Below are 23,863 nucleotides of genomic sequence, written 5' to 3' on the forward strand. Positions count from 1 at the left end.
AACGAGAATAATGAACGAATGGAGTCACTTTGGTACACTTTAATATGTATTACTGTACAGGAAAACCAATTGAAGTAATAAATAAAACAAATTTAATTTAATCGGGAGCTCAAATAAAATTAATTCGTGGTTCAAATTCAAACAAATTAAATTTTTAATTCGTAAGTATACGTCTTTAAATACTAATTTCCTTGAAATAAATTCTACTTATTAAATAACTGTGTATTTAAGATCTACATTTACTCATAGCGCGGGTGCACGGGGACATTTAGATACTGATTGGATTTTTTTTATAAAGTCTACCTATACTTTATAAAAAAAATCCTGTGGTTGTCACTGTGTTCCGACAGGTTTAGCATTTACAGTTAGTCGATATAAGCCCTTATTGGTGGTGTATATGTCGGAAACAGGGAAATGAGCCGGACACACAAGTGCCGTTTTGCCTTGTTTAAAACTGCATCACCCCTATCTCTTGCTATAATTAAATAGCAGTCCACTTTGCACGTCGCATAGGTTTTCTTGGAAATCTTGAATTTAAACATAATATTATTTCTTATGAATTCCATATAAAAATATAAAAAAATATTGACCTCACATCGACTCATTAGATTTTTGTTCCTTAACATCCCTTCTTTGGTACTAACAAATTAATTTATTCAAAACCATAAAATTACCACCAGATTACATAAATTATGTAATGCTATCCAAAGAACTAACCGAAAGAAATACATTCCATCCTTTTTCCTTGTTTTATCATTGTTATTTTTACATATTTTAACGGCACATTTCGTAATTGTTGACAACTTCACATTTGAGCGTTTCAAACAAGACTAAACGAAAAAGTAATGCATGATCTGTTTTGACATCACTTTTGTGGGGCCATTTTTGGCGGCTGATTGGGTATCCAGTTCTTTATACTATATCAATGAGCATCATTAAACTAACCAACGACATTACAATCAAGAGTGCCGTATAATTTGGCCGTCTCTAAAAATAAGCGTGATGTTTACGCTACAAAATATACGTCCTATTTCAGCTTGTGTCGTGCAACCAAGCAACAAACGTCAGTCGCGCTATGCCACGCATCAGGAGATCACCGCCTGCATAACTTGACGTTACGTTTCGGAACGCTCCTTTCGAAATTCGAACGCATTTGAATGAAAAAGGCGCGAAAGTAGGATGTGTCATAGTTTTATTTTTCTTGACGGCCAGTAATGCTTTGTTTTTAATTTGTGTTTCGGTTGACAATCGTTTGTTTGAATGCCAGAAAATGATATTGACCAAGGGATTTGATGTTTTTGTTGCCATTTTCGTATTTTTTTCATCGAAAGGTGAGTTTTTTTTCTTTACTCATATTTTATTTTACGAAAAACAATATTACGGTGTTATTGTTGTTGTTGTTGCTTTGAAAACAATGTTACAATTAGGCATATATTTAACAAAAAGGGCATCACACACATGGCGAAGATAGGTAAGGTCACTGCGGGCAAGACCGGCATACTTTATTTTTTTTCTACTTTGGAGTGATCTAGTTGCGTTAATTATTCACCTACGTTACCGTTTGTAATCGCATACGACGTAGAATTTAATAATTAATAGTTTAGCCATAGTGACAGATCGTTTTAATCATAAATTAAGCAAAAACATTTGTATTTTTAAAAAATCGGCGAGTAGACGGACTTCCCTTGTAGTTTAAGGGAAGTCCGTCTAGTAATGATATCAGCCAATCTATGGGTGCGTATATGTTCGTAGTCGAATTCCTAAAAAGAATGAATCAAGACAATGAAAAGTGTACTTTCAACTTGTTAATATAGGGTTCTGGTTCGAAATAAACGCCATTTTTCTAATATAAAGGCAAAGTCCGGCCGGCATATACTACGAAAATGGGGTGGTAAACCTTTTATGGCTAATAATTACACGTAATCATTTTTTGGATTTCCGAAATAAAAGACCAATAGAAATTTTAAAATGTACTTTATTCGTTTCTTTTAATTTACTGAGATGAAAATTTAGGAAACTAACATCATGCGTAATGTCAGGAGGATTTGTCGATACCTTATCAAATCGTTATAATATTAAAATCGCAAAAACAGTTGGTAATCTCTGATTTAACGAAAGTCCGGCATATGACGGACTTGCCTTGTAAATAATAGACGGACTTTCAAACTTAGTCAAATTTTAATGTGATAAATGGTGGAACGTATAACTACAAAACTAAGCCAAATTCTGATATTTTAAACACAGAATAAAGATAACTGGTTCTTATGCTAATTACGTAGGTACTTTCTGATGCACAATCTTTTCAAAAACTATTTTTAATAAATTTTTTTCGAACGGCTGTCTAACTATGACTTCGAGTTCAAAACACGAAGTGACTTATTTAGGCGGATTGCTCTGAAATTGGTTGTCACAGCGCCATGTGTTTTAGAGTGAGGGAACTAACGCGCAAAACTGATTAATCGACTAGACTCCAAAGCGGCATACGCCTTCAAATTCAAAAGTTATAACGTGTTGACGGACTTGCCCTGTAGACGGTCTTGCCCGCAGTGACCTTACCTAATATTTTATGTTAAGATGCCTGACGCCGTTAAGACAATAAACACGCACCCTACTGCGTTCCAAATTACGATTATTTCTTTCAAACAAATTGCGGTTCTCTTTGATTAAGAATACCATAGCTAATTGTTTTAACGATGTTGTTGACGCTTGTCGACTGAAAGATTCGTATGCAGTAGCTTTAGCTAACATTATGCCATCGAATGGATATATTTTGAACTAGGTACCTATAGGTATCAATAACACTTACGTGAATATAAAATGTGTTCGCTGCTTGAAAGCATTCGTCCTAGTTCTAGTTATTCTAATGTTAAGAAATTATGATTAATAAGATAATTACATATTTTCATACTTACAAACCTACCTATAAAAACACGTAAATAAACGTTCAAACTAGAAACGCAAGAAAATTTTCCAAAAAAAAATTGCAAGTTATTAAAAAAATTATAAATAAAACAGTACTAAACAACTTATCAATAAAAAATATTGAACGGATTGAGTGTAAACTGAGTGAAGAAAAATAGAATGCCAATTTATTTGACAAATTGACATTTATCCATGCGGCAGACGAATCGAACTGCATAGTAACACGTGTAGCAACTTTGACAGTCAATATTTACTAAGCCTTCTGACAAGTTAGGGTAAACTAATGATAAAGATTTTTTTGCTTTTAAAGAAAAAAGTTCGGTAGGTACCGTAAAATGGGGTGAGTAGGTGCAAAACTGACATTCAAACCTCGATAACATTTTATTTTTACATATGCAAACTGAATGGTGTATATAATAAGTGTTCCGGATGTTTATATTTTATTTTGGGTAGTACCATTTCATAACTTTGAGGATAAACAGGAAAACCCACCTCACCCCGTAGTCTCTCGTATTTGGGGTCAGTTGGGTTTTCTTACAAAGGTGATTTTGGAAGATTGTTGGATCGATTTTTTTTTATTATGAGTATTACAATAGCTCCATTTTAAATTGGAATACATTATTTTTGTAGCAGTAGCCTTAAAAACCCATCTCACCCCCCTTTCATTCCTTCTCTGGGTCATGAATGGGGCATGACCCAACTCTCCCCGCGAACCCTACTCACCCCATCTTACGGTATCTTAGATATATTTTAATAATACTTAGGTGTATACTTTTTATTATTGGTAGTTGTGTTATGTTTTTGTGTCAATGGCTGTGTTTTAAGGGCCTACTGCATCCGCGTCTGGCGCTTCGTAAACCACGCCCGCTAGTTCTTCCCTCCCCGCTAACACGCACACATGGAAACGCTTCGCGCCGCACGTGAAGTTTGTGTGACCTTTTAGCACCATCTAACGTTACAGAAGTTAACTACCATTATACGCGGTCGCTGCGGTCGGCCAGAAACTTAAATTCGGAAAAAATTGAAACAGATGGCGTTGTTACTTGTTCATAATAGCAAACAATAAAATAATTAATTCATAAACCTGCATATTTATTGTTGTTTTGGAAGATGTTAACAGCATAGAAGCAGCAGCGTATATAGCATATAAGTTAAGAGTATTGATAATAAGAAAATAGCACAAGAACAGAAAAGAGATTATTTTTGATAAAATATGATGAAAACAGATTTACTTGATTACGCTCACCTGACTTTGCGGTCACTAAATGCAAATTTCAACCTTATTGTTATGGGGTTACAATACCCCTGGGGTTGCTGGCGTCCATAGTCGTTATTATTATAAATGCTTTGGTTGAAATGCTTTTTAACCCTCGAATTTTTCATAGGTACAGTCACCTGCAATAATATGTTACTCTTCGACGGCCGCAAAAATATGTGACACGCTCTTATGGCTCTACAAATAAGATCTAACATGATCTACCGCAAAACGGCCTTCGGTGTGTAACATATTATTGCAGCTGACTGTACTCGTATTCATTGTTGTATAGGTAGGTATTAATATCTTTTATCCGATCGATTTGCATTTATTTGAAATAAATCACAGTGTTTAGTAATTATATGTTTTATTGAATAAGAGATTATTTAGGTATGTAAGGAAGTGCACTCCTAACGTTAATAAAGACATAATTTTTAGAAAAAGCTTTAGGAAAACTCACTCTTGAGCTTAAAACATACACACACATACATAAACACATATTATGTTAGATTTTTAGTACAGACCCCAAATCAGTGAAAATGTGTCTTAGCCAACTAAATTTGTCTCTGGGAAAAGTACGATATCCCTAAAAATTGTACGTACATTTCGCATTTTTCTGAAGGAACGGAATTCATAAATTGGGTTATTATTATTTTTTCAGATTATTTGATTGCATTGACATATCACCAAGATAGATAGAACATTTAAGTTACCAGAAGAAAAGCATTTGTGTTCTTTTATACAGTGTGGAAAAAGTAGGTTCGATTCCCGGGCGCGACTAAGCGAATTTAAAAAAAAAACAACGTGTTGCATTCCGGGAGTGCCGACAGAAGTGAAAACTCAATGACTAGTCCAAAATGTCTGCAGCACTATGTATAATTGACCCATCCTCCTTTCTATTGAAAACTTTTGGTTCCGAAATTGCTGGTCAGTGAGCTTGTTTAAAATTCGAAATTCAAATTTATAGCGTATTTATTTATTAGGATTGGCTACTTTAAGAAAGGGACAGAGAGATTTAATCCTCTCGCTCTGCACGTTTTTCTCATTCCTCCTTGTCAAGCCAAAATAAACTATAAAATGATAGTAACACAGTACATTGTAATATTCACTTTTTCCACGGTATCATGTCATTGTAAATTACTTATGTGAAATTGTAGTGGCGTGCGACTTTCAAACCGGAGGTCACGGGTTCGAACCCCGGCCCGTGCAAGTGAGTTTTTGTAAGTAGAGACCTTTTTTAGTGGTACTTAAATATAATAACTTTTCGTATTATTGAAATAAAATATTTAATTCAAACATACTTAATAATATAATAATTAAAACGAATAATATCAATTAGTTTTTAATATTTATTCAATTATTTTAAATTATTTGAGCATGAAACATACTAGATTTATTTTTATCATTACAATAGAAAAAAAGCAAAAAATATATTCTTATAGATATTTTATTTTCAAACAAAAATAAAGCAAAAAGTTACGGTTAGATTCTGATGGCTAAATACCAAACAGCTACCGATACATTTCAATATCTGTCGAAATTTCCTAACCCGTTGTAACTGACAAAGAGTATAGATTTCGACGTAGCATGACGTAGCTAAGCAAACACGCACACATGCGTAACGTATAGGCCTGTAAGAAGGCACCATCATAGGTTTACCTCCGATTCCGTTACTACTCAATGGAGTTACGACTCAACGTTTATTGGATATTAAAATTTTTCGTAATTCGGAGCGCTGCGCGAAGTGACATAGGTCTTACCTCTTTGAGGCACAACGGCCATCTAACATTACTGGCATAAAGGATGCATTTATGACTTTGACGCATGACAGAAAGAGAAACCGAACTGCGTAAAATGGGCGTTTGCTGTTGAATTCATAAAATCAAAAATCGATAATAAATCCATCGGTAAAGGATAATAAGTTAATATTTAGTTCTTTGAAAGTTAAGACGAGATGAAAACCTTTGCTGTAAGGTGGATTGTGCTGGATATGGATGTGTTTTCTAGTTGCACGAAGCTAAAACCGAAAAATGAACACGTAAGTTTGGATTTATTTTCTATCGAGAAAATTTTAAGCATTCGTGTTTCGACTACTACGAAATGTCTTATCATATAGTCAAGAAACATATATCCGAAAATCACTACTGTTTGTTTCCGGGGCTAGCCACTGCCACCTTTCTAAGATCCTGTTATTTTTCGATGCACGGCCTTAAATGTAAGTTATGTTTCTCAAGTTTTAGAAGTAAGGTAAAATTACCTAGTTGTGAGAACTTCACAACCTTGCTGTTAATAACGCCAATCACGTGGATATTTACTTACTTTACTGAGTAAGTAATCAAGTAATTATTGCGATGGAAATATTTTTACATTTTCTACGGTCAAAGTGCTGTAAATATTCTGATTTTGAAAAAAAGAAAGGTTTTTTATGATAACATATAGGTAATGTACATACCTATGAAATCATATGCATATTAAATCAAAACTTGTTTTTTTTTTTAAAGAGGGCCTCACAGAGTACTCCGTCCAATATTCTAAATTTCATTTAAATATACCTTAACATTTTTGAGCATAATGGCTGTTTTATACGGACAGAGAGTCAGACAAACATGGTGTCACGATAAGAGATCCTTTCGACTACAGAACCCTAAAGACAAACTGTGTTTTGAGTTTTTAAAATATTTACTAACTGAATCACAGACACAGATGTCGGACACATGTGTTCAATTCGAGGAAGTTTGACGTATTTTCTTTGAACTAGATTTTCCTGAAACCTTTACCAATTCTAAATAAATGTTCCAAATATTTATTTTAATATCATGAGTAAAACTCCTTGCAGATGTTTGAAAACTTATACATTATAAGGAGTTCTTTGTAATTGTACCTACATCAAACGTTCAAAGACATATAAAGGGATACAAATTCAAAGAATTCAGATAATTGGTAGAACGTTTCGTAGTAACGATTACAAGAGCCGATCTTCATAACAATAGCGTTTGAATTGTATAATACATATTAGATGTCGATGAAAATGTATGACACACGCAAAGTATTTCAGATTCAAAAGTGTTGTTGGCCTTATTATTAGACTCCAAATAAACGAGTAAAACGAATATCTCACTATGTAAACCCTTTCAACGCCAAGTATGAGTGTTGGAATACCCGTAGCTTCAAGAAAGTTTACTGTACAGTCACCTGTAATAATATAATGTTACACAACGAAGGCCACAAAAATATCTGACAGGGTCTCATTTGTAGAGCCATAAGAGAGTGACATATTTTTTCACCCTTCGAAGAGTTGTAATGAGTCAGGTTCTTCGGTAAGAGATAAATGAAACTTGAGCTTACAAATGCAAATACTTATTTAATAAATTTAAAATATCTGTTTAACAAACCAGTTGGCGTAAGTAGAATAAACGGTGGCGTAAGTAGAAGTTAAAGAAAAAAAGTAAAAATTTAATATTTCCGAAAAGCCACTTACACAGTTCTTCTTTCGCAGTCTAAAATTCTTAGAACAATAAAATATGTAAAAATAGAAAAATGCACTTAAATCAGAATGTAAGATTTTACAGATGGAGGCAAACACAAAAAACAAAGAAAATGAAAATAAATAAAAGAAAAGAAAAGAAAAAAACAAAAAGTATTCGCGCGGTGAGGATCGAACTCGGGAATTCTGTGACGAGCACGTCTTAATCGAGTGTCTGAACCACTAGACCATGAGCCCGTTGTGAGTAGCTGCGAATCTTGTGTCCGTATTAACAAGCTCCTAGTAACAGCCTTTGTAATCAAAATTTGATTCCCGTTCAATGATTTGCCACACGATTGATCACCGTATGCATAAGGGGCGTTCCTCAAAGGCTGCGAACAACATAATAGCAGTATGTGAATACAAGTTAGATACACTTGAATTGAACGAGTTGCATTCACATACTATAACTAACAATTGCTGGTAAAAACACTTACCCCCTGTCTGGATAACGTTTATGCACTTATTTCAACAATTAATGTACAATATTTCAATAAGTTTACAACCAAATTGCACCAAAAACTGAATTATTTCGTTATAATTTTATCCGCGGACACAGTGACATTCACTCGCCGGACCGGATTTTCTCTCGCCACCCTCATTTTGTAAAAATGTCAACCCGACGTAAAACTATGCCAGATATAAGCGATTTCTGAGACCCATGACGCCATCTATCACAAGATTGAGTAAACAACCATTACAATATCCTCCCTCCTCGGCAGAATCCGACCCGGATTCATGCCATACGCTTAAGGTCAGACGAGTGCCATTTTCCCAGGTCCTTGCCTCTTAAGCTTACCAATTTGTAAACGTCCGTTGACAACCTCTGAGCTATTATGGCTTTATCAAATTTAGGCGACAGTTTCCCCATTATGTCTTTTGCAGCGTTGGAGAGAAGCTTCTTGCGATACCACACCATGTCGCCTTCTGTGTATTCACAGGTACGACGCCGTTTGTTATAGTGACTGGAATTCACTTCATAGGCTTTCCTGAGTCGTTCTCGAACATCTCTGTAGATCTCGTCCCTTGCTTTGATATATGCCTCATAACCCTGTCTATTGCATTACAACGGAGCCTTCTCTTGGAAATGTCTACATTTATCCCGCTGCACCGAGGTTTCCCGTCCAAAGAATAAGTACGAAGGCGTTCTTCCTGTAACCTCGTGAACTGCAGTTCTCATGGCATGTCCTATATGGTGGATGTACGTATCCCATTCTTTATGATTATCCTTTACATAACAGGCTATAGCCGTCCCAATAACCTTGTTAACCCTTTCAGTGGGATTTGCCTGTGGGTGGTAATAGGGTGTATACCACAAGTCTATACTGTAGTTTTCGGACATGTCTTTGAACTGGTTCGAAACAAATTGTTTGCCATTATCACATATAATGACATCTGGTGGACCGTAGATTAATATTACCTGTTCCTCCAAGATTTTAACGATATTGGATGCCTTACCATTGCGTAACGGAAACAGCAAAGAAAACTTGCTAAACCAGCATGATACCACTAATAACATTGTGTTTCCTTGTTTAGAACGTGGAAACGGACCCATCAAGTCCATGGAAACAATTTGAAATGGACCCGTTACCTCCCTTTGACGTCCCATCATGCCACATGGTGACAACTGTGAAGATTTGTGACTGGCGCAGACCTCACATTTCCTGACATAATTCTTCACATCTCCAATTAGGGAGGGCCAGTAATATTGCTGCCTGACTCTATTAATCGTTTTCTTGGCCCCAAAATGTCCAGATAACGGATCATCATGGCACTCTTTCAAAACCTGATTGCGAAGCGCTTCGGGAACTACCAACTTCCAACTGAACCTCTCATCGGGGAACTGTTTTAACTTTAGATATTTCCACAGACGATCCTGGCTAAGCTGCCAATCATCTGAATGTTGTCCGCTGAGGACCTTTTCCTCCTGTGAGATGTACCACACATCTTTATTCTCTGGCCTAATTTCTAACACGGCTAAATCCTCCGTATCCAATGCCCTAGACAATGCGTCTGGTACGATATTTTGCTTTCCCTTTCGAAAAACGACTTCATAATCGAACTGTTGCAGACGCATTGCCCACCTTGCCAACCTTCCGTGAGGATCTTTGTTTTTATGCAGCCACTGCAACGCACTGTGATCTGAAATGACCTTAAAATGACTGCCCTCTACATATGGCCTAAACTGTTCTACAGCATGAAGTACACTTAGTAATTCTCTCTCCGATGCTGAATATTTACTCTCACGATCCGTAAGTTTGCGACTAGTATAGGCGATCGGCCGTTCAACCCCTTCAACGGTTTGAAACAATACTGCTCCCGTGCCCATACTTGAAGCGTCACATTGCACAGAAAATCCGCGACTGAAGTCTGGAACGCTCAAAACCGGAGTGGATGTTAAAGCAGTCTTTAAACTGGTGAAGGCTACCTCTGCCTCATCATTCCAAGTAATGCGTTTGCCCTTCTTTCCTCCTTTAGTAAGTTCATGTAATGGCGCGGCCACCATTGCAAAGTTTTCAACGAAACGCCTATACCAACTTGCCATGCCTATGAAACGTTTCAGTTCTGTGAATGTTGTTGGTCGCGGATAGTTCAGTATGGCGTCCACTTTCCCTGGATCAGTTCTTAATCCCTCCTTGTCCACGAGATAACCAAGATACTTCAAGGAGGGTCGTGCAAATTCGCACTTTTCCGTGTTCACAGTTAACCCGGCCATCTTCAACTGATTAATAACCCATCTTAGCGACGCCAAATGCTCCTCAAAAGTGCTACTGGTGATCACGATATCATCCAGGTAAGTGAATATTTTCCCTTCATGTTCTGGTGGAAACAACCTGTCCATGAGACGCTGCTGAGTTTGTGACGCATTGCATAAACCGAACGGCATTACCTTAAACTGAAACAGGCCTTTTCCAGCTAGACCAAATGCAGTTTTTTCTTTACTTATGTCATCTAAAGGGATCTGCCAGAACGCAGAACGTAGATCAATAGTAGACAAGTAACGTGCATTTTTTAAACTGTCTAGAATAACGGAAACCCTAGGTATAGGATACGAGTCCTTCTTGGTAACTTTATTCAGCTGCCTGCTGTCTAGGCACAAACGGTTCTGACCCGAAGCTTTTTTTACTAGCAGTACAGGAGAACGCCAAGAACTATTAGAGGGTTCAATGATGTCATTAGCTAACATGTCATCTATTTCTTCTTCTAATTGCTTCATAATGGGAGGAGCAAAGGGGTACTGGCGTTGGCATACAGGCAAGCTATTTTCAGTGTCAATATGGTGTCTAATTAAATTTGTCCTGCCGATGCCCGTGCCTAGCTGCTCACGCATTTCTTGGATAACTGATTCTAAGGACGTTCTCTGTTCTGCGGTCAGTTCTTCCCGAGAAATGACTGGCCGAACTGCCTCAACCTCACATACCTCTTCAAAGTCTTCACGGCTTAAAATGTCCGGATGTTCGCTTCGGTCGGTTTCACAAATACTCAACCCAAACTGCTTAAAGAAGTTCATGCCTAAAATTACTTCATGACTGAGCTGATCCATGATATGAAATTTAACAACTCTGTACTTACCCAAAAATTCAATTGGCAAGTAAATAACAAAGTCAACGCCATGAGGTGTCCCATCTGCCGTGGAGAATTTTTTCTGTAAAATAGATTGCGCCTGCACTCCAAGAGTGGACAATTTCCTATTATAAAAATCTGGTCTTACAAATGAAGATTGCGCGCCACAATCTAAAAGTCCCGAAAATGACTTTCCCAATATCTTAAAGAAACCATAATACCGATTATCATGAGGCTTTGTATCGATCACGTTAATTTCTCCAGATACAAAAAACGAGTTGATACGTTTGAGCCAATTCTGCCATTCACTACCAGCACGATCTATTTCGGAAGCCCAACGGCAGGTTTGTCTTCCGAATTGGCGTTTCCCGAACAAGTGCATTTCTTTACCGTAGATCCGAACTTACCGCATTTGTAACAGAACAACCTTTGTTTCTCGGCTGGACATTCCCTAAACCCATGTCCAGTATTCCGACAGTTCCAGCATTTCATAGTTCCTGTGGTACGACCGGCCTGCACAGCGTTGCGTGCAATCGAATTTATTTCCCTTCCACGAAACGCCAAATCGGGTTCTACCAAACCTCGGCTCTGACTGGGTTCTTGAAAGTTTTCACAATTCACCCTAGTATGTTCAACAATCCTTAAGACTTCTGATAGCTCGGAAACGGTAGTAAAACGATCTCTGCAAACGGCACGTTGAAACTCAGGTTGGATATTTTTAAGCAAAATTGACAATTTTTGACGATCAGACAATTTGGTAGGCAAGCGATTAAACATATTCTGCATCACAGATATGTAAATCAAAATATTTTCATGCTTGCTCTGCGTGCGCTGTCTTATTTCATCCAAAAGCTCCTCCTCATAATATGGCCTCTGAAAAGAACTTAATAAGAGTTCCACCAGCTCATCCCAATTTGACACCTGGTCCCTATTAGCTCGAAACCAAATTAGGGCATCATCTTCAAATAAATCTATTGCATAGCGAAACAAATCACTGTCTACAGACAGTAAAGTTTTTCGCTACAGCGTTGCGTGCGTCCTTCAACTCCTCAATACGTTCTAAAAACGCGTTAACACTCAACGTGCCCTTGCCATTAAACTTTACACCCCAATCTTTGAGGGGTATCAGTTTCCTCTTGGTGGTTTCTATATCGAGAGTTGACGTCCGCTGCAATTGTGCACGCCGCACCTCACAGCTACTGAACGGCGGATGCTGAACGGACCTTACGTCATTCTGCCTATCGCCGGAGTCTAACATGGCCGCCAAGCCTGAGCCTGACCCTGCCGCTGCTCCACCCACGCCCTGTACACTGTCCTTTTCCAATTTCTCAATAATCTTCATAGCCTCCGCCCCTAACGACCTTTGCAGGATCTCCTTGTCCCTTTCAGAGATTTCCCCATCTCCCTCATCATCCACATTCTCCGACGTTACTAACGAATTAAAAGCGTCCTGAATATCCTTCAAAATGGCTAAATGTCTTTCTGTATGCTCTTGTTCCGTAGGAATGATCATCTTGACGCGACCTAACAAATGAGAGAGGCGAGTGAAAACACGGCGAAAATTTAACTGATCAGAACTACCCGCAATTTCGCTGAGCGCCGCCGAGAGTGCTTTGAATTTAGACTCGCAAATCGTTATTTCTGACAAGGGATTGTCGACGCAAAACTGGGGAACCTTAAGCGCAATTGAGGACTCGCCCCTAGATTCTCGATTGAATATTTCCCTAAGTATCTTCCGCATGGGCTCTACGGTCTGTATGTCACATATCCCTCTACACGCGAGTTCGAAGATCAACTCATCCTTCAAAAGATAATTAACCTCCATTCTTACAGATCAAACCAACCAAATCTCAAAAAAAAAAATACAAATATTTAAGAACACAAAGTCTTATGTCGTAAAGCTTATTTACTAAAACAAACACCGCAAACACGGCTAACAGTACAAGTACAAGCTCAATTCTCAATTTACCGTACCCTATGGGCGCCAATGTAATGAGTCAGGTTCTTCGGTAAGAGATAAATGAAACTTGAGCTTACAAATGCAAATACTTATTTAATAAATTTAAAATATCTGTTTAACAAACCAGTTGGCGTAAGTAGAATAAACGGTGGCGTAAGTAGAAGTTAAAGAAAAAAAGTAAAAATTTAATATTTCCGAAAAGCCACTTACACAGTTCTTCTTTCGCAGTCTAAAATTCTTAGAACAATAAAATATGTAAAAATAGAAAAATGCACTTAAATCAGAATGTAAGATTTTACAGATGGAGGCAAACACAAAAAACAAAGAAAATGAAAATAAATAAAAGAAAAGAAAAGAAAAAAACAAAAAGTATTCGCGCGGTGAGGATCGAACTCGGGAATTCTGTGACGAGCACGTCTTAATCGAGTGTCTGAACCACTAGACCATGAGCCCGTTGTGAGTAGCTGCGAATCTTGTGTCCGTATTAACAAGCTCCTAGTAACAGCCTTTGTAATCAAAATTTGATTCCCGTTCAATGATTTGCCACACGATTGATCACCGTATGCATAAGGGGCGTTCCTCAAAGGCTGCGAACAACATAATAGCAGTATGTGAATACAAGTTAGATACACTTGAATTGAACGAGTTGCATTCACATACTATAACTAACAATTGCTGGTAAAAACACTTACCCCCTGTCTGGATAACGTTTATGCACTTATTTCAACAATTAATGTACAATATTTCAATAAGTTTACAACCAAATTGCACCAAAAACTGAATTATTTCGTTATAATTTTATCCGCGGACACAGTGACATTCACTCGCCGGACCGGATTTTCTCTCGCCACCCTCATTTTGTAAAAATGTCAACCCGACGTAAAACTATGCCAGATATAAGCGATTTCTGAGACCCATGACGCCATCTATCACAAGATTGAGTAAACAACCATTACAGAGTAACATATTATTGCATGTGACTGTATTGTTTAAGGACAAGTACCTATAAGGGTTGTAATTAATAAGTGTTGTGGCGTACGTGGTCAAAATAACCTTCCTACTTGAAGTAAAATTTAGATGCTTGCTTGTACCAATCATATTACCGTGTGTGGACATTATTAGTAGTAGAAAAATTGCGGTCAGATGTTTAAACCGTGGTACATCACACACAGTGTCTATTAATTTTACAATATATCGACAAGTTTATCAAGGTCACCACCGGCCAAGTCTACAGAAGCCTGAAATACAATAAATATACCCCTCACACACACACACTTCACTCACCTCACACACCTCACCTATACCTCATACACACCTCCAGGACACCAGGCACACCAGGTATGTACACCTCATTGTAATAGAACCGGCCCTCAATGCAGACGTGTGACGTGTGCCTGGTCCTTGGTTGCATTTAATAATACCTTTACAAATACAAAGTACCTGCTGTGTAAAAATTAATCGAGTTAATAGTACACCTGTATAGGAAACTGTATAGAAACCATTGTGACAGCAAGAGTACACACGCTGCAGACTGTAGACTAAAATGATGTCACACAATTGAATAGCCGCGTTTCGGGAAATCCGGAGTCCGGAGCGGAATTAAAAAATATAAAGTGTGTATTCAACACAAGTATACGAAACTACTATAGAGCGTGAAGTCGTACTTGTACCTCTAAGTGCCACTTGCACCATTCCACTAACCCTGGGTTAGCAGAGTTTACCCTGGAGTTACCATGGTTACCAGTGCAATTTGACACTGAGTTAACGGTTTAACTGCTTAACCTCGGGTTAGTGGGATGGTGCAAGTGGCTCTAAGAGTTTCAATTACTCAGGAGGGTGGGGATACCCCTTATCCAGAAATAAATACTTCATATAATCAGGATTGAACTTCACTTCAGGTAAGTTCGTTTAATCCTATAATAAAATCAGAATTGGTTTTGGGTTAGACAACTTGGTAACCATGGCGTAGGACAAAAAAGTTTATTCACCCACCTAACCGATTCTTTTCATGTTCGCACTTATACATAGTTTGTCAAAGGTCTGTCTCATTTCATAGACAGAGAGAATCATACAATCTTTGTTTTACACTAGTACTAGCACCCAATAGAAGAGGATGAGTATAGTTTTTTTATTCTTATTTACTGACAAATTTGGTTTGACCAACGATATTAAAGAATTATTCGAATGCGTAACTAAATACTAGACGCGTATCACCCAGTATTTGAAGCGGGCACCGGCCAGTTGAGCTTGTTAACCAACACTTTAAACCCAAAACAGCTTATGTGCTTTACATTTTTCTACACACTTATCACTTTTCATGTTCACGCACCAGCGTCCCGAATTATGTGCGCTATTCGTGTCACATATTGTAGCACAAACTAATGACAAATCATCGAAACGCTGGCTGAAATACCTACACTTGATTTGATCGCGTTTCACGAGCAATTATCGGATAGTTAGGTATTATTACATTCGGTCATTTCACTAAATTTCCATTTTACCTAGAACCTTTTTTTTATACATATTATAAATGAGCTTACTCATGGCCACAGAGCCTAGGCGAAGACGTGGCCTACGATGGAGCGAGCCTGCCCAGAAGGTGCCTGTTCAACCCTTGATTTGATTTGAAGGTTGCCGGGTTATATGAGCTCAGAAATATAGACGCCGGCAAGGAATTCCACTCCTTGGCAGTGCGCATAAGAAACGAGGAAGCAAAGCGCTTCGTGCGGATTCGTGGAATATCTACCAAGTAAGGATGGAAACCGGGTGTGCGTCTAAAAGTCCGATGGTAGAATGGGGACGGTGGAATAAGCTCGTGTAGCTCTTGAGCACACTCCCCGAAGTGCAACCTATAGAATACCAACAGACTCCCAATAGTTGTGATTGTTATGAAGTATAGATATAACGAATAAAGGATGACTCACGCTAGACCAGCAGAGGCGTCCGACATGTCATTTTCTATGATGGCTGATCGGCGATCACGTGGTCCTTTTCATAGAAAACGAAGCGCCGGAAGCTTCGGCCCGGCCCCTGCCCGGTCTAACCTCAGTTACCCTTAAAGTTTATAAAAGATTTCTTCTGTTTAATATAAATTCGCGGATCACTTCGGGTGCTTAACTCGCAGAACACCGACTAAGAACCACTTGGTACAGTCACCAGCAAAAATATATGACTGTGGGCAGCCATGCAAAAATATCTGATGCTCCATTGGAGGCATAAGTATATGACGACACTACCTCGGTAAAAATATGTGATGCTTTGTGGCCGGCAAAAACATCGTTAGTCTGTATCCGCATAAATATCGGATCGGGTGGCTTAAAAATATTTGACGAGTCATAAAAATAAAAATTATGTGATTACTCTCATCTGGCATAAATATCTCTCCACTGTCAATGCAAATACATAGGATGGCAGACGGACCGCCTATATATCTGACACGAAATTATGAAATATGTATGTCATCAATCGGCAAAAATGAACCATACCTGGATACTTGGATAGCATAGAGCCTTAAATTGTATGAAGTGATTTGACAATTCACGAAAAGAGTGCAGACTTGTCATTGCATATGTCTGTCTCACGTATTTCATTTGCAATTTTAAATTGTGACATATTTCAGGTAGACTTTTAATAGAAGATGTGTAATAAAACTAATAAACCTCCTTCTTACATAAAAAAGGATGATAAAGAAGTCAACTTGTGGACTGTGACAAGGACAAACAATAATAGCGCTTTCGCTGCTACTCCTACTGAATGATACATAAGACTATCCCGTTCGGTCATTTCCCCCACCCCTCATGCCAGATCCAGTTATATACTAGATTCATGATATGATTGCAATGCCTTCAAATTTACAAATAAATTATATCCATTTTATTCCGTCAAATCGATGATAGAATATAATGTGAGACAGACATATACAATGACAAGTCTGCACTCTTTTCGTGAATTGTCAAATCACTTCATATACAATTTACGGCTCTATACCAAACATGTATGGTTCGTTTTGAAGGTCGATAACATATTTGTGATTTTCCAACGTGTCAGATATTATAATAGGCGGTCCGTCGTCCATCCGATGTATTTGGTTTCACAGTGGAGAGATATTTATGCCAGATGAGAGTAATCAGATAATTCTGATTTTTTTGAGTAATCAAATATTTTTAAGCGACCCGATCCGATATTTATGCGGATAGAGACTAACAATATTTTTGGCGGCCACAAAGCATCACATATTTTTACCGAGGTAGTGTCGTCATATACTTATGCCTCCAATGGAGCATCAGATATTTTTGCACGGCTGCCCACAGTCATATATTTATGCTGGTGACTGTACCTATAGTGAAAGGGCGGCGCAATATTAAGTGTCGGTCGCACCAAACATATTTTTTCTGATATATTTCTCTTCACTAGCATCACCATCCATTTTTATTGAACAAGTAACTTTTAAATGTCCCAATATGTCTGCGTTACCTACAAAACTTAGTTCCGCTGTGGTTCCGAATAATACAGGTGGAAAACGGGCTGTCGACCATTGGAGTTACGTTGTCAAGTACAAGAGCGTTTACCTTACGTTTGAAAACCAGTTCAACGCATAATATTGCTTTGTAAAGTTACTATGCAGTTGATCGTTAAACTAAAATAGCACGGTAATTTCAGAACCAGCACTTGGAATGCTGACAATAAAATATGTGCGAAAAGTTAGGTCAGGTCGTTATTTTTGAAATTGAGTCATATGGTAATAACTATAGATCAAATGAAACATAAATTATCCTAGAATACCTACAACAAATTAAACAACTGTATCTAAATAACCATATCAATCGAAACCATTTTGGATAGAAATCATAATCGTGTGTTGTTTTTAGGGTTCCGTACCTCAAAAGGAAAATACGGAACCCTTTGGCTTATAGGATCACTCGTGCGTCCGTTTGTCTGACCTCCCCTCCCTCCCCCTTTATGGAAACAAAACGACACAATCATACTAGTATTTACTAACGCAGCCATACTTTAAGTGTGTTCCGCGGAACCCTAGGGTTCCGCGACACCCCTGCAGGGGTTCCGCAAGAATTTAGAACACTATGCTTTAACTTATTAAATTATACTTTAGTTAATTTTAATTTATTGTGTATGTTTTATGGAATTTTATTCTGAAATAAATTATTTGAATTGAATTGAATTGAATTTAGTCGCCTCGAATAATTTTACTATGCAGCCACCGTATTGTAGGGTTCCATCAAGTATTTCTCTTTCCAAAAGGGTTCCGTCAAAAAAAAAGATTGAGAACCGCTGTACTAACGTATTTATGTTATGTTTATGTTAAATACGAGGACTGCTAAAATCATAACCCTTTCTGTAGTTAAGTAAATATAAAAATGAAATTACCGAGAACAATGACCTCATAATCTTCGAGATAATAATACACCGTTTACCTAATTTATTCAATTGGTTGATAAGGTCACTACTCTTATGTAGGTTGATAGGACCGCATTCTGTACCTACACCAAACGTACGATACGATATTTAATTGTGGGCGTTTGGTTATTTTAAATATAGACTCTTCTATAGTTATTATCAAAATATTTATTTGATAATTGAAATCTAATCTATCTAATACCTTTAAACGAGCAATTCTTGTTTATTTATATCTATCTAATCTAATACCTTTAAACGAGCAATTCTTGTTTATTTATATATTTATTTATTTATTTATATAGGTATATATATATATATTTCGGGGATCTCGGAAACGGCTGTAACGATTTCGATGAAATTTACTATATGGGGGTTTTTGGGGGCGAAAAATCGATCTAGCTAGGTCTTATCTCTGGGAAAACGCGCATTATCGAGGTTTTATATGTTTTCCGAGCGAAGCTCGGTCACCCAGATATTAATATTTAATTATGCTAAATAAATAAAAAATCAAGTATAAGTTAACCTAGTTGGAATAGTCTGAATGTTAAGAATAAGAAATATTTATTAGCACAAAAAATAACTTAATACATAAATTCATTACTACTAGGAACTATTCTTACAGATCGCACATCTTAAAAATCTAACTAGGCTCATAAATTAGATTGAAACCGAATATTATAGACGCGAATACTGAAGACACAGTTTCGATCCCAACTTCAGAAACAGGAGTGGTTTTTTTCTTTAAGATATAATATTTATTGTCCACTTATTGTAAATAATTTAATTAATTTCTCATGACCAATTTATAGTCATAAAATGTTGCTAATAAGATAATATTCCGCTAAGACTAACATCAAAATTATCAAATTAATACCGTACCTATATTATAATATCTATATTATAGTAAACTTATAAGTTTACTGCAAAATCATAACAACATTTGAGAACCACATCCGCGCAAATTTACGCAGCATCTCAAAATTACGCGGTATATAGTTCCTCTTCCCTGTTATTTCGGTAATCAATGACCTTAATGCCTTTGAAAGCTCGGGTTCACGCCCCAATTAGTGGGCTAGCTTAATTAACTGTTCCACGTCACTGGGGGCTATTTAAGACACGTTGGCACAGTATAGTTACAGTGTCAGTACGTGCCTACTTCATAACTATAGAAGGATTAGATCAAAATAACTTGCTACAAAGATACAGAGATAGACTACTCTATACAAAACAAACGAGTGCGTTTACGTTTGTTAAAATGATCAACTAATCGGTGCAGTAATAGTACATTACATACCTTAGGGAGGTGAATTTGTGAATGCTCCAGATCGCATGCCTGTGTATAAATTATGGGATCAGTTTTACGAATTACCGCCCGTGGTTTGTCTAAAGTTTTTCGTCTTGCCTTGGCCAGGAATTGAGATTTTCTCCTCACGTAGCGGGGAGAAAAAACTCCCACTTACGGGCCTAGGGTGACGTAAAAATATTAGCGTATTTTTGGGCCATCCTGTATAAAGTATGTATGTATGTAAAATCTTTGTTGTATTTATTGTATAATAAACACGACTGAACATTCTAAACTGAATTAAAATTAACATGCAAATGAATGCTTGTACGTAATTTGTTTTATCTCTTTCTAGATTATTGCGATTCATATTTTTATCGTTTTTAGGGTTCCGTACCCACAGGGTAAAAAACGGGAACCTATTACTAAGACTCCGCTGTCCGTCCGTCCGTCCGTCCGTCCGTCCATCCGTCTGTCACCAGGCTGTATCTCATGAACCGCGATAGCTAGACAGTTGAAATTTTCACAAATGATGTATCTCTGTTGCCGCTATAACAACAAATACTAAAAATAAAATAAAATAAATATTTAAGGGGGGCTCCCATACAAGAAACACGATTTTTTTGCTCTATTTTTTGTTGATGGTGCGGAACCTTACGTGCGCGAGTCCGACTCGCACTTGGCCGGTTTTTACTTATGTATGCACAACTACACAGGCCTATTCGAAATTTAAACAGCTCAACTTGATTTTGATATTATAGTCCGTAGATTTGAAGCTGGCCCCGAACGGCTAATACTTTGACTGTCTTTGACTATTGTTAAATAAATCGGCACGTGCCACTCCCTACATAAAAAAGATTCAGTCACTTTAACTGGTTATCCAATTACAACTCCTTTGGAATACTCGCAGTGCATCTGTTTAAGGCCAGAGCACACCGGCTGCGTGTGTGTAGACGTGCACGTGCGCTTGCACTAAAATGTAAGAGCCGTGCACGCACCAGTCATGCAAGCGGTGTGCCGTCTCACGTAAGGAGCTGTATATTACAACGCGCACGGGCACGTCTACGCAGACGCATATCGCATCGCATGCACAGGTCTTTATTAGTGCGCGAAATGCACAGAGAGTAATGTCAAACAAATAACAGATAAATATCAAACTATTTAATATTTCGAAAGGTCGAATGGGCCCTCTAGTTCTTGTTCCAAACTCGTTATATGAGCAGCTTTAAAGACTTCGCAAGTAATAAGCACTTTGTAGGATAACAACATGCAAAGTGCAGTGTTAATAGTTTGAGGCCCTTTTAATGGTCGTTTCGAATCAAATGCTTAATTTTATCTCATCTGTGAACAACTGGTTTGTCGTATATATTATGTTTTAACTTACGTACATACATTTTTATACTGATACAAGTATATAAATATTTTATTATTAAAAAAGCGGCCGAGTGCGAGTCGGACTCGCCCATGAAGGGTTCCGTATTTAGGCGATTTATGACGTATAAAAAAAAACTACTTACTAGATCTCGTTCAAACCAATTTTCGGTGGAAGTTTGCATGGTAATGTACATCATATATTTTTTTTAGTTTTATCATTCTCTTATTTTAGAAGTTACAGGGGGGGGGGACACACATTTTACCACTTTGGAAGTGTCTCTCGCGCAAACTATTCAGTTTAGAAAAAAATGATATTAGAAACCTCAATATCATTTTTGAAGACCTATCCATAGATACCCCACACGTATGGGTTTGATGAAAAAAAAATTTTTGAGTTTCAGTTCGAAGTATGGGGAACCCCAAAAATTTATTGTTTTTTTTCTATTTTTGTGTGAAAATCTTAATGCGGTTCACAGAATACATCTACTTACCAAGTTTCAACAGTATAGTTCTTATAGTTTCGGAGAAAAGTGGCTGTGACATACGGACGGACAGACGGACAGACGGACAGACAGACAGACATGACGAATCTATAAGGGTTCCGTTTTTTGCCATTTGGCTACGGAACCCTAAAAATAAACCATCATCCTAGCATTGTCTTGCCATTTTTGCCACCGCTCACTTTAGAAGCCCTGGGGTCCGCTCGGCAACCTAATTTCCTATTCAAAGGACGAGAACGAAAGTATTTTTACGAATGCCATAAATACTGTAGGTACCTACTACAAGTTCTGCTTGCGACTTCGTCTGCGTAAATTTAGTACTTCCATATCCGACTTCCAATAGTGAGACGCACCCCCCTTTTCACCCCCTTAAAGGATGACTCACGTTAGACCGGGCCGACCGGGCCGTGTCCGGGCTGGAGCTTGCGGCACTTACTTTTCTATGACAGATGACCGGTGATCACGTGATGCTTTCCATAGAAAACGAAGCGCCGGAAGCTCCGGCCCGGACAAGGCCCAGTCTAACGTGAGTCATTATTATTAAAGCGTTTCTGCGATAATAGCAACTTTGTCCTTTCTTGGAACTATCTCCATACCGTAAAACGGGGTGAGTAGGTTTCGCGGGGAGAGGTGGGTTATGAATTGGGAAGGTTTGAGAAGGGGGTGAGAAGGGATTTTAAGGCTACTGCTACAAAATTAATGTATTCCAATTTAAAATGGAGCTATAGTAATACGCATAATAAAAAAAATCGATCCAACAATCTTCCAAAATCACCTTTGTATGAAAACCCCTCTCACCCCAAATACGAGGCACTACGGGGTGAGGTGGGTTTTCCTCTTTATCGTCAAAGTTATGAAATGGAACTACCCAAAATAAAATAAAAACTAAAATACAAACGTCCGGAACACTTATTATATACACTATTCAGTTTTCATATGTAAAAATAAAATGTTATCGAGGTTTTGATCCTACTCACCCCATTTTACAGTACTACATTTCAACAGAATCGATTCAACGGTGTGAAAAGGAAACAGGCAGACAGACAAGAGTTACTTTCCAAATTCAAATTTTAATACGTCGATGACAAAGGTCCCTTAACAGTATTTTTCATCACGTATTTTTGTAGCATCAAACAAAACCCAGCTTACAATTATTATGACAACATACACATAATGCTTGATATTGTTTGACATTGCATTTAATCAACTCCAATCTACATAAAGCGAGAATAACCGACACGTCACGTTACGGTCTGCAACGTACACTTGAAATCAAAAATATATGTACACGTTTGTCCCGTATTTCAATGGGATAAGGTTCAGAGATGTATATATACATTTGTATGTGTGGCCTTAATTAACAGCTTTGTGTACCAAAATTAACAACAGCATTGCATAATATAAGCCACCGGGTCTCTTAGTGAGATTCTGAACGCTAGATTATACCAGAGACTAGGTAAGACCATAAAGTCAACTAAGTTTATTTATAATAAATTACATTAAAATTAACTATACTTAAATTAAGAGTTATAATAATAAGTTACTAATATAATATTATGGAAACTATTTTCTGAAAGAAATAATTATTTTATTTCATTTAATTTTAAATAATTCTTAAAACTAAACAAAGCCTACTACTAAATCTTAATCTAAACTAACAACTAACAAATTCAAAAACATAACTATTTCGCTTCAAATGTTACAAACCTGAGGTCACGGGATCGAGCCTTACTATTTTTATTTTACTTTTATTTCAAGGAAAACAGGGTATAGAATTTTGAATCCCTAAATTACTTCGCGGATGTAAGCAAGTTTCCTCAAGATGTTTTCCTTCATCAAAATGCTAGTGGTAAATAATAAATCCCACCAAGAACATTTTCATGTAAAATGTTGCCAAGACGAAACCATAAGGCTCGCACTGTCAAAAAGTTATCAGATCTCTTGTAGAGCCTAGCTATGTCAAACTCTACACCTTATAGTCAAAATATGTGTCTTGGCCGTTTCGTTACCGTCTCATGGGCGTAAGGTGAAAAAAATATTATTATCATTATTTTTTATCATACAATCT

At 37.4% G+C, this 23,863-nt stretch overlaps 1 protein-coding gene across 1 annotated transcript in view; it reads left to right on the plus strand.

Annotated features, from left to right (window-relative positions):
- The first annotated feature begins 1,042 nt into the window (after positions 1 to 1,042).
- The window catches only part of LOC134653407 (fasciclin-2-like), a 62,921-nt gene continuing 40,100 nt past the window's right edge, over positions 1,043 to 23,863 (plus strand). The window contains exon 1 of the mRNA XM_063508757.1: positions 1,043 to 1,331. Coding sequence (XP_063364827.1) covers positions 1,271 to 1,331 — 61 coding nt within the window. The 5' untranslated portion in view covers positions 1,043 to 1,270. The remainder of the gene's footprint in view (positions 1,332 to 23,863) is intronic.

This window comes from Cydia amplana, chromosome 13, assembly GCF_948474715.1.
Source record: "Cydia amplana chromosome 13, ilCydAmpl1.1, whole genome shotgun sequence".
Taxonomy (NCBI): Eukaryota; Metazoa; Arthropoda; class Insecta; order Lepidoptera; family Tortricidae; genus Cydia; species Cydia amplana.